The sequence below is a fragment of the Oryctolagus cuniculus genome, chromosome 21 (genome assembly GCF_964237555.1).
Source record: "Oryctolagus cuniculus chromosome 21, mOryCun1.1, whole genome shotgun sequence".
NCBI lineage: Eukaryota > Metazoa > Chordata > Mammalia > Lagomorpha > Leporidae > Oryctolagus > Oryctolagus cuniculus.
In genome coordinates this window covers 24,364,189-24,376,456 of record NC_091452.1, presented here as the reverse complement: position 1 = coordinate 24,376,456, position 12,268 = coordinate 24,364,189, and the positions used below count along the sequence as shown (strand labels likewise).

Genomic DNA, 12,268 nt, shown 5'->3' with positions numbered 1-12,268 from the left:
GCCAGTGCCACAGGTGGAGGTTTAGCCTCCCATGCCAGAACGCTAGCCCTCCGATCGATCTTCCATTTGCTGGTTCACCCCCCAAATAGCTGCAATAACCGACGCTGGGTCAGGCCAAAGTCAGAAGCGTGGAACTCCATCTGGTCTCCAACATGGGTGGCGGGGACCCAAATACTAGGGCCATCTCCCACTGCCTCCCCAGGCACATTAGCAGGGAGCTGGATGGGAAGTGGGGCAGCTGGCACCCATGTGGGATGCCGGTGTCTCAGGCTGCAGCTTAACCCGCTGGGCTACATCAGCCCCAGCATGCTGACTCTCACTCATCCCAAGGAGGGTGCCGGGAATGTCTGCAGAGAAAGCTGACGTGTGGGCTGAGCCTCGAGAGATGGAAAGGACTGCCCAAAGGCTGAGAACGGATGGGGAAGGCCGTGCGGGCTGAGAGATGGGTATGGACAAAGGCCCCCGGTCGGCCCGTGTCCCTCCCAAAGGAAAGTGCCCCAAACAAACACGATACGCTCAGCTCGGTGTTAGCTCAGATGCCACCTTCTTGAAATAAAGAGGACAACTGAGGTCAAGCCGTGGTAACTGACTCGGCCCTGGAAAACGGGACAAGGCTGCTACAAGACGCCCTTGTGTGCTCCCTGCGTGCGGCTTTGTTCTCTCTGGGTAACTCCAGACTGCCACAGGCAGGGCGACAGCCACTGAGCCCCGTTTCACAGGCCCCCGCGCCGTGAATGGACAAAGCATGGCTGCTCAGCCCCATTCGAAGGCAGCCAGCGCTCTGACCACGGTCTTCCTCGCACCCCAGAGCAGAGCGGAAGACGTCAGAACACACAAGACCCACCCGCTCCTCTCCCACCACGTCCTCAGCGGCAGGACACAGAAGTGCCTGCCGCTCACTCTGCCTGGATTTAAGATTCTTAGACTCTCAACAGGCACTGCTTTGCCTTTTGGATGGCAGTGGCCACGGAGTACAACACCAGGTTCACACACTCCAAGGCAGAAGGCCTGAGCGTCTCACGGGAACCAGGTCCACGTCAGGTTCCAGACGATGGGTTAGTGAGAGGGGTGGGTTTTAATGAACACAGACATCCAGATGGATCTCCTAAACTCAGAAATACCTGTGTGAAACATTTCTGGAATTCTTACACAGAAAGGGCTTTCAGGGTCAGTTTCTGACTACTGCGCCGCTGCCCCACCCCCACTCCCCAGCAAATCTCATTATCTTCACACCACACCTTGTTTCTTGTCTGCACTTTTGAATCCAAAAGGAACAGTCTCTAACCCGACCACCCACTAACTCAACAATGACTCCAAAATGACTTCTGGCTGTTCCCCAAATTCAAAGAGGCCCAGGGCTTTCCGCTATGAGGCTGTCTGGGGTAACCTGTTACTGCCTCACTCTCAGGGCCTGTCCTGCTTTCTCCAGTCTCGAGAAACTCAAAGCCACTCAATCAACACGTATTTTTGCACCTGTTCCGTGTAAAGTTCTCATGAGAGATACAAAACCAAGAGCTCCTACTCCCTTCTCCCATATACACCTGCTTCCACCTTCCCAATGTCTCTCTAGTCCCGCCTTGTCCTCTGCACAGACCCTAGTCCAGGTCTTGAGCTTCTCTTCCCTGTCTGCTGCACGATCTTGGCTTGCTGACCCAGACTCCCAGCTATGTCAGCTGCAGGCCTGTGTCCCCAGGGCTGGGCTACAGGTTAGTGGGGCTCCTTGTTCTGCATCCTGATCTACCCCACCTCGAAGACGTGCAGTCTCAGCTGCTTCTACCCCACCCCCTTCTGCTCCTCCTCGTTATTATATGAGCTATATCAAGCCCTGCCCGACAGAAAACCTCTGGATCCGGGCTTCTCCTCCGCCACCCTTGCTCTCCTCTTCACGGCCACACGTGAACAAGTTGTCTACACATCACTGCTCTCACTTCCTCACTTCCCACTTACTGCATGACCCACTGCAATCTGGCTTCCACCCCCACCATTTCTCCGAAACTGTCTCACCAAGGTCAACAGTAACTGCTTATTGCTAAATTCAATGGGCGCGCTTCAGTCATTCTTTCAACAAATATTTACTGCATGCCAACTATGCATCCAGCACTGTGTTGGGAGAGAGCAGCAAACAAGAGAGAGACTAAACACCGAGCAAGGATTAAACAATAACAGGATTATAACTGGGGCAAGTGGTATGGAGGAGACATGAAGTTCATAACTAAGAAAACAAGGAGGCCAAAGGGATAGTTTGCAAGGAAGTCATTTCCAAGCTGGGCTCTAAAAAAAAAAAAAATCAATATAACTTAATCAGGGAAAAAAAAAGGAGGGGAGAGGGAAGGATAACACTGGAGACAAAGCTGGGGGGAACATGTGCAAAGGCCCTGAGGCTGGGACAAGACCTCCTAACACATTGCTAAACTAAGCTAAGAGAAGTAAGGCTGGCCACCAGCCTCCTACTGTCCCTCGCTAAACATTCACTAAAGCAGTGTACAGCCCTCGCAAAGTGGCCCCAAAGAACCTTTACCTCTCGCCACCCTGTGCAAGGGGATGCTCTGTCTGGTATTCCCATCACACACATTCATGTTCTTACATCCTGACATCCACACCCCAAGCTATTCTCTATATCTGGGATACTCGGTCTTTTCCCGTAGTCAAACTTCTATCTTTCCGTGATGGTCCCCTAACGTCTGGCAGTGTAGATTGTTTCATTTTGTTTACACCTGTTTTATGTCATGTATTCTTGTTTTTTTTTTTTTAGTTTTTTTTTTTTTTTATTTGAAAGGCAGATTACAGAGAGGGAGAGAGACAGAGGCAGAGAGAGAAATATCTTCCATCACTGGTTCATTCCCCGAAATGGCCACAATGGCCAGGGCTGGGTCAGGCCAAAGTCAGGAGTTTCATTTGGGTGTCCCATGCAGGTGCAGGAGCCCAAGCACTTGGGCCATCTACCACTGCTTTCCCAGGTGCATAGGCAGGGAGCTGGATTGGAAGTGGAGCAGCCAGGACTCTAACCGGCACCTGTATGGGATGCCGGTGCTGCAGGTGGTGGCTTAACCTGCTACGCCGCCACAGCGATGGCCCCTATCATTTACAATTACAATTCACTGTGTGTGTTTGTTTCCTTCAGCCCCTCTGCTTTCCCGTCTCTCCTAGCTCCACGGGGCAAAAATTGCATCGTGATCTTCTTTAAGGCCAAGCTTGGAGCAGAATAGACACTCCTTTATGAGGCGAATCCAACTCAAAAGTTGGATCCAACTGCCAGCTCTAAAGGTCATTTCCAAAGATAAGCTCCAAAGGGCAGCAGGGATGACCCCACCGGAGTCCAGAGTTCTGGTTCCCAGAGCCACCACCTGAAGGTAAACTCTCCGGTGGGTAAAGCTGACCTCAGTTTACCTGTTGTGCATGCGCACTGCTTTTCTGTTAGAAAGCACCTGGACAAAGATATCCACCCAGAGCTCTCAGCCTGCCAAGCCCAGACCCTCAAGAGAACACTTGGCCTCCTTAGCTCCCGCACAATCCTGAAAGCCAGGGATCTTGGTTCTTTTACAACCTTTATTCTAGGAAATGTAAGAGATATATAACAGTGTGAAGTCAGGGATTTCTGGGAACCCAGTGGAGGGCCAGTCCAGGTTTCAGTCTACTTAGAAGTTCTTTCTCTAGGGGCCAGCATGATAAGTGGGTTAAGCTGCTGCCTGCAGCTCCGGCATCCCATATGGATGCCAGTTCGAGTCTGGCTGCTCTACTTCTGATCCAGCTCCCTGCTAATGTGCCTGGGAAAGCAGCAGAGGATGAGCCAAGTGCTCGGGCCTCTGCATCTATGTGGAAGACCCAGAAGAAGCTCCTGGTTCCTGGCTTCAGATCGGCTCAACTCCAGCCGTTGTGGCTATTTGGGGAGTGAACCAGCAGATGGAAGATTCTCCACCCCTTAACTCTGCCTTTCAAATAAATAAATCTTTTTTTTTTTTTTTTTTTTTTTTTTTTTTTTTTTGACAGGCAGAGTGGACAGTGAGAGAGAGAGACAGAGAGAGAAAGGTCTTCCTTTCCCGTTGGTTCACCCTCCAATGGCCGCCGCTGCAGCCGGCGCACCGCGCTGATCCGATGACAGGAGCCAGGATCCAGGTGCTTTCCCTGGTCTCCCATGGGGTGCAGGGCCCAAGCACTTGGGCCATCCTCCACTGCACTCCCGGGCCACAGCAGAGAGCTGGCCTGGAAGAGGGGCAACCGGGACAGAATCTGGCGCCCTGACCGGGACTAGAACCCGGTGTGCCGGCGCCGCAAGGTGGAGGATTAGCCTAGTGAGCCGCGGCGCCGGCCCTCAAATAAATAAATCTTAAAAAAAAAAAAAAAAAGGTCCTTCCTCGAGGAAAACACCTCATTGCACCAGGCTGCTCACCTTCTCCCTCTGCAGTGTTTACCTCTCCTATCTGCAGACTTATCAACAGTGGCTACTGATTGTCACAGCCCAGGAGGGAGCTTAATTAAGTAAATGTCCACAGCAGCCTCAAACAGTAAGGAGGACTTATTAAGTCTTTAATAAATAGAAAACTGTGCCTTCAGTTGTTGGAACTTATTAAGAAGTGGTAAAACAAGCCGAGAATTGTAACAAATGGCTCATAACCCACAGGAACTTCGGAATTTTGTCACAACATATATTTTCTTTGTATATGCTTCTCCTTTCCAACTTATTAATTGCCCTTGTGACTCTCAAACAAATGGTGACTCTGCTGGGGCAGGCACCAGGAAGACAGGATGGTGAAGCTGGAAAGAGCCTTCAACACCAGCTCATCTCATCTCATCATTCTGAACGAGAACTGGGTTTGGAGGAGAGCTACCTGACCATCACAAAGCTAGTGAAAGACAGTCCTGCGTGGACTGAAGCTGCCCCAGGAGTGCTGGGCCAGTTGGGTCTGTATTGTTCCGTGTAGCCCCAGACACGCTGAGACTCGCTCAAGACCACACAGCTATTTGGTGCAAGGGCTCAGCCTGGTGCCCCCACCGGGAGCCAGCGCACTTCCCGCAACGCTCACCTTAACGTGGTCTTAAGAGCTGGCTTTTTGCAACTGAAGTCCCTTTCAGGCTTCAAAGTGCTGAGAAATGCCCTAGCACCGAGAGCTCCTGGGACCTTGACGCCCAGCCTGAACCGACATGTACAGATCCTATTCTTTCACTTGAGAAAAAAAAAAATCTTTGAAGCTTCTCGTGTTCCACTAGACAATGAGAAGCAGGAACACAACCCAGCCAATTCAGCGTAGCATAAAACAAGCATGGTAACCACTAGGCCCCCTGGGAGCTGGCAGGTCAGGCATATAAACTGGGACAAAGCAGGAGGCAGAAGGGCAGGGCAGGCGCTGGTGGGGAGCAGCCAGGAGAAAAAAAAAAACACATTTTAAAGAAGTGACTACCAACAATGATTAACGTTCCTCCTGATACACTCCCCTGGATCCCAAAGGGTTTTCTTCCTCACCAGCTTACCAAATATTACCAAAGGGAGTGTCTCAGGAAGAAAGATTACATGGTTTCTCAAGGCACTTCTGAACTTCTCTGGATTGTACATTATTCTTTTCTTTTCAAAGATTTATTTATTTATTTGAAAGGCAGAGTTACAGAGATGCAGAAATAGACAGAGAGAGGTCTCCCATCCAATGGCTCACTCCCCAGATGGCCACAATAGCCAGAGCTATGCTGATCCGAAGCCAGAAGCCAGGAGCTTCTTCCAGGTCTCCCACGTGGGTGCAGGGGCCCAAGGACTTGGGCATCTTCTACTGCTTTCCCAGGCCATAGCAGAGACTGGATCAGAAGTGGAGCAGCTGGGACTTGAACCGGCACCCAGATGGGATGCTGGCGCTGCAGGCAGCAGCTTTATGCGCTATGCCACATTGTTGGGCCTGTATGTAAATTACTCTTTTCTAAAAGTGGGGATCAAGCTCTGAGCGTCTGTGACAGCGAATCAGGGGGCTCAGGCATGGAAGCACAAGGCGTCTCAGTGAGCTCCATTCTTGCTGTTGTTCTCTGCTTTCCTTCTTTGTTTATCAGGAAGAATTTATAAGAGGTCAAGCGAAAGAACTCGAGTTAAGACCTCGGTTTGAAACCTGCTTCTGCCGGTGTTTGATTCTGTGTCCTTGGGCAAATTATTTAACCTCTCTGAGCTTGGCTCCTAATCTTTAAAAAGAGGCCAACAGCACCTACCTTACAGGATTATCACGAGGATTAAAAGAAAGAACAGCGTGGATGTGAAAATACCTCCCGCAGCGTCTGGCACTTGGCTGGACTGATGTGGGCAGTTCCTTCTCTTTCTTTCTGTGTGTGTGTGTGTTTAGGAGGTTGGCCAGAAAAAGTGGAGCTGAACAGATTTATTTCTAAAATCTGAAGGGAGCGTTTTCAAAATAAATTCAAAAACTTCTTCTATGTGCCCATGGGCGAGGCACAGACGAGGCCGGGAACTAGTGAGATCCCTGGCGAGCACTCAGGGTGTGTGTGTGAAGGACAGGGAGACGTACGGAAAGAACAGGTCAGAAGGGACAAAAACCAGGTGCCGGGGGGGCAGGAGCTCAGCGTGGTAATGGGAGATGGCCGAGAGGGAAAAATGAGACCATTCCTGCGGCTTGTGGGCTGCCCAGGTTCTCACTTCCAACTTTAAGCTGATTTCCCTGTGAGTGAGTCGGCATTTTCTTATCTGAGAGAAAGCCTGGAACAGGTTAACCAAATCATATTTTCCTATAGCACTTCTCTACTTGTCAAAGACGGAAAAACAAAACAAAACAAAACAAAATCTAAACCTCTTTTAAGTCCATATTTTATGCCAGGGAGTGTCCTGTATGAACTAGTTGAATACAAAGATTTCATAAGATAAGAATGGACACGGATGGATTATTATCATTATTGTGTATTTACTGATGAGGAAACGGAAATACTCACCTAATGTTAAGTATTGGTGCTAAGCTTAGGCCACAGGGCTGCTGGGCTCCAATGGCTGTGTCTTTAACTACATTTTAGACTTGGACACGCAAATTACAAACACAGAGGCGGGTCATCATTTGTGGTGCCGGCATCCCAAATGCACTCCGGTTCAAGTCCTGGCTGCTCCACTTCAGATCCAGCTCCCTGCTAATGTGCCCGGGAAAGCATTGGAGGATGGCCCAAGTGCTTGGGCCCCTGTACCCATGTGGAGACCTGGATGGAGCTCTGGGTTTCTGGCTTCAGCCTGGCCCAGCCCTGGTCAATGTGGCCATTTGGGGAGTGAACCAGAGGATAGAAGATCTCTCTCTCTCTGTCTCTTCTTCCTCTCTCATTGTAACTCTACCTTTCACATAAATATATAAATCTTTAAAAAAAAATTACAGACAAAACAGAGCTGACAAAATAGAACCCCAGGGCAGGTATGTGGTCTATTGGTTAAGATGCCTGCATCTGGGGCCGGCGCTGTGGCGCAGTAGTTAAGCCTCCGCCTGAGGCGCCAGCATCCCAAAGGGGCACAGGTTTGAGTCCTGGCTGCTCCACTTCTGAGCCAGCTGATGGCCTGGGAAAGCAGTGGAAGATGACTCAAGTCCCTGGGCTCCTGCATCCGGGTGGGAGATGCAGAAGAAGCTCCTGGCTCCTGGCTTCAGATCGGTGCAGCTCCAGCTATTGTGGACATTTGGGGAGTGAACCAGCGAATGGAAGACCTCTTTCTCTGTCTCTCCCTCTCAAGTAAATAAATAAATCTTAAAAAAAAAAAAAAAAGTGTTTGCATCTCATATCAGAATGCCTGGGTTCAATTCCCATCTCCAAATTCCTGCTGATGGCGACCCTGGGAGGCAGCAGGTGCCGGTTCAGGTAGTTGAGTCCCACCCTTCCCACAGGAGACCTGGATTAAATTCCCTGCTCTTGACTTCGGCCTGGTCCCGTCCTGTCCACTGTGGGTATCTGGGATTGAGTCACTGCATGAGAACTCTGTTTTTAAAAAACAAAAACAGAATCCCAAGATGAACTTTCAAGAAATACTCTTATGAACCAAGCAACAGTTTCATGTTCTAGCTACTACCGGACGGACGGCAGTTAACAGGTAAGAGTCTAATTTTTGCTACTGTGTAAAGAAAAGGTCAAGCAAGGGTGAGAAAGAAAAAGCCACAGCTTTCGGTCCTCTCACTGAAATGCCAAAGTGACACCTGCAGATGCACCCCTCCCTAGGACGCCCCTGAGCCCCAGGGCCCTCCAGGTTGCTTCCAGAACGTGCAGAAAACCCACCATGAATGTAGAAAGGCTAATACAGCTCCCTTGAATGTGACAGCTTTTATTTAGCTTTAAAACCTGCAGGCCTCTTGACTCTCTCCACTCCGCATCTACGGCCATTCAAGCCAGCCTGCCCTGCCCGCGTCAGCAGGCACCTGCTACCAGTCAGCGCCACTCCCAGCACTGACGCCTCATCTCAGGGCCGTTGGACACCCACCTCCAGATCGGGGTCCTGTGACCGCATTATGGCCCTTGCAGTCTTTAAAAGCTATGGTTCCTCTCTCAGATTGGAAATTCCACAGTCCTCATCCTCGGCCTGGCATCAGATCCTTCACAGCCTGGCCTCGCCAGCCCTCTCGGCATCACCTTCTGCTGCCTTCGGCTCCTCACCCGTCAGTCCTTGCTCCTGCCACACTCACCAATTGGCCATCCTTGATGAAGACCCTGTAAGTTGCCTACCTTTGCATTCTACTCCCAAAGTTTCTTCTCTACTAAGACGTCATTCCCCCAGTACCTTTACAAACCCTAACATTTCTGGCCGGCACCACGGCTCACTAGGCTAATCCTCCGCCTGCGGCGCCGGCACCCCGGGTTCTAGTCCCGGTTGGGGCACCTGATTCTGTCCCGGTTGCCCCTCTTCCAGGCCAGCTCTCTGCTGTGGCCCGGGAGTGCAGTGGAGGATGGCCCAAGTGCTTGGGTCCCTGCACCCACATGGGAGACCAGGAGGAAGCACCTGGCTCCTGGCTTCAGATCGGTGCAGCGTGCCAGCTGTAGGAGCCATTTGGGGAGTGAACCAACTGATGGAAGAACTTTCTCTCTGTCTCTCTCTCTCACTGTCTAACTCTGTCAAAAAAAATAAAATTAAATTAAACCCTAACATTTCTAAAATCTGACCTCCTCCAAGAAGTAGTCCCCAAAATAACAACAAAAAGGAAGAAGCCGCTGGCCAAAACTGGCAGCTCGCTGGGCATCTTGATAGTCTTCAAGGACACCAAGCACATTCCTTGCCTCCCCTTTAATCTACTTCATTTCTCATCCATGTCTTTGTCCCTGACTATGGCATTCATATATTTACTTACTATTTATTTCTCCCCACCAGAGCATACAGCCCTTGAGGGAAAGGATTTGGTCCACTCTGTTTCCTACTATCCCCTTAGGACTGAAAGTGCTTGGCACATAATATGAAGTTAAGATGCATTTGTGGAATAAATCTGTGAACAGAATTCACCCATGGAGCTCTGAGATTCCATAGTGTTACTACACACAAGCCTCACAACACCTTGTCTTGATGGTTCTGTATTTTTTTTTTAAATTACCCCAATTAGTCAATTTCCCAAAGGCACAAACCACGCAAGATTTATTCCCACAAACATTTATTGAGGGCTTATTATGTGCCAGACTCTGCTACTCTCTGAGTGACCCTGACAGCCCAATTTTCCCTCCCCAAGCTTCAGTTTCTTCATCCGTGAACCAAGGAAACTGCACGTTATCTCAAGTCTCTCTGGGCTCCGGCGTCTGTTAACATTTTATTGTGAGAGGTAGAACCCGGCCCCGCCCAGCGCCACAGACATCACGGGCACTCAGTAAATATTTGATCGCGTGGTGGCTGATTCTCCTGTTACACGGTGGAATCTGAGGTGTCTTGGAACGCGGTTGGGCGGAATAACAAATAAAAGTTCAAGTCCTATTTCCTCCTCTGCCTCTCCGGGCAACCTGGCTCTATTGTCTGTGACAGGGCGAGGATGAAGCACTCAACCTGAAGTAGGAAAACATGAACTCTGACCGCACCACTCACGAGGTTCTGGAACCCTGAACCAGTCATTTCTGAGCCTTCATCTGCTCTCTCTCTGTCTCTCTCTCTCTCTCACACACACACACACACACACACACACACACGCCATCTTGGCTTTATCTCAGTCAGAAGCTCCTGGATGCCTTTCTACCCCAAGGCCTTTAATAGGCTGCTCCCTCTGCCTGGAATGTTCTTTGCCCCTCCTCTGCCAGGGGTCCTCAGGGGTCAGCACAAACTGAATTCTCAATGGAAAGTATTTCCTGTTGACACCGCTATGCCCTGATGCCCTCCTGCGCCATTCGTCGCCATTGTTAGCTCAACTATTTATTGTCTAGAGCTGTAAGTGCCGCACAAGCAAGGACTGTGTTCCTTTGGCTCACCACGGTACCCCTTGGCACTGGGCGAACCGCACAGCACAGCGGCATCCAACACGTAGTCCTTGAATGAATGAAACCAACGCACCCCGAAGCTTTACCGTCCAGGAGTCCTGAGTCACTCCAAGAGGATCCGGTAAAAATGCGTGCACTATAAAACCTTGCACGAGGTTCTAGGAATCAAGGTTCAAAACAGGGGACCCTCTATTACACAGCACGGCCATCATCCAAGCTGAAGATGCCTGGATGCTACAGAAAAGATTTAAAAGGACAGGGACAGGAGGCACTGGCACTCCTAGCTCTCCTTCCCCAGACGCGTATTATCAACAGCGAGGAGAAAATCCCATGCTCCTAGGGTGAGGAAGTGACCCACGGGTGGCCTGGTCCTTGTATTCAGGATGGAGGAAGTGACTGTCCACAGGCCCAAAGCCAGGAAGCGGGGGCAGATACACAGCCTCTCCCCCCACGCCCGCCTCTCCTGCCACCTCTACAAAGCTTCTGGGAGCTGACCACCGTGGGGTCGCAGAGGCTGCGTCTCCCACCCAAGTGGCCGGCACATGGGGCAAGGGCAGGATCCTGGTTTGGGGGGACAGGCGGGGAAGGCAGGAGGCTGATGTGGGGGCGTGCCTCGGAGCAGCCCACAGGCCTGAAGCTGCCCCGCCTTCCAGGAGGTGTTTGGCCACCTCCTCTGCTCTCAGAGAAGCCAAAGGGAGGACCCCGCTCCCCCTCCCCGGGGGAGGACCCCTCTCCCCTGCGGGCCGGGGGCAAGCGCCCCAATCTCTCCTTACCCCTAGTCCTGTGACGTGAACCCCAAGCGCTTCCACGTACCCCTACTTCTTGCAAAGACCCTCAACACCCAAGGGATGGAGGCCCCCCAACCCCCGCGAGCGGCCGCGGGTGCTGGCGGGGTTCTCATACCTTTCTCCATTTTCCACAGGAAACTCCGACGGCGTGGGGTCACCCTGCATCTCCCTAAGTGGCCCGCACCCTGGAGGACCCTGCATTCTCCATACTCCACGGAGCCCCCTCCCCAAGGGAACCCCAGGCCCCTCCCCTTCCCTGGACGGGGGTTTAGTTTGGGGACCTGGGTTCGCCGGGTCTTCCCCAAAAGCCGGACTCCTGGCAAAGCCCGAATTCCTACTTTCCGGGGATCTCAACTCGAAGGAAGCCGCCTACCCCGCCTGCCGCCCAGAGCCCACTCTCCCGGATGCCCTGCCCCCCAATTCCCGGAGTCTCCCGGGAGCGCCGTGCCTCCCCGACGCCCCTCAAGTCCTCGCCAGGAGCTCAGAACCACGAGGATCCAACCTGCCCGAAACTTTCGAGAGGCTGCCGGTTCCCCTCAGCCGCACGGGGTCGGGTTTCAGGGATAACGGCAGCTTCTCCTTACCCGCCAACGCGGCCATGGTCCCGGGACGCGGAAACGAAGAGGAGGAGGAGGAGGAGGAGGAGGAGGAGGCAGGGGCCACAGCTGCTCCCCTCAGCTCCCGCCGCCGCCGCCTCAGGCGAGAGAGGTCCTCAGCCCCCGGGCGCTACAGGGATGCGCCGCCTACGGCGCCCGGGGAGGACCAAACCGCACCTGGCACCAGGGGCCCGCCTGCCGAAGCCCCGCCCCTGGCATCCCGTCTCCGCCCCTGATGCCGGCCCCGCCCCCGGGACGCGGCCCCGCCCCCGGGACGCGGACTCTGAGGCAGCGCTAGCGCCCCCTGGCGTGAGCGGCGTCCTCTCTGGGCGCTGTGGCTGACAAGGGAGATCCAGGTAGAAAATGCCAATGCGTAGAGGACCCTTGGGACTCCTCTGTCCCGTCTCCTCATTTTTTTTAAAAGAATTATTTATTTATTTATTTATTTATTTATTTATTTCAAAGTCAGTTACAGAGAGAAAGAGAGAGAGAGGTTTTCCA

At 52.1% G+C, this 12,268-nt stretch overlaps 1 protein-coding gene across 1 annotated transcript in view; it reads right to left on the bottom strand.

The window, feature by feature from the left end:
- Positions 1–11,970, bottom strand: part of LIMK2 (LIM domain kinase 2) — a 68,052-nt gene extending 56,082 nt beyond the window's left edge. Inside the window, exon 1 of the mRNA XM_008272149.4 lies at positions 11,756–11,970. Within this exon, the coding sequence (XP_008270371.1) occupies positions 11,756–11,771 (16 nt within the window). The 5' untranslated portion in view covers positions 11,772–11,970. The remainder of the gene's footprint in view (positions 1–11,755) is intronic.
- Positions 11,971–12,268: the final 298 nt, after the last annotated feature.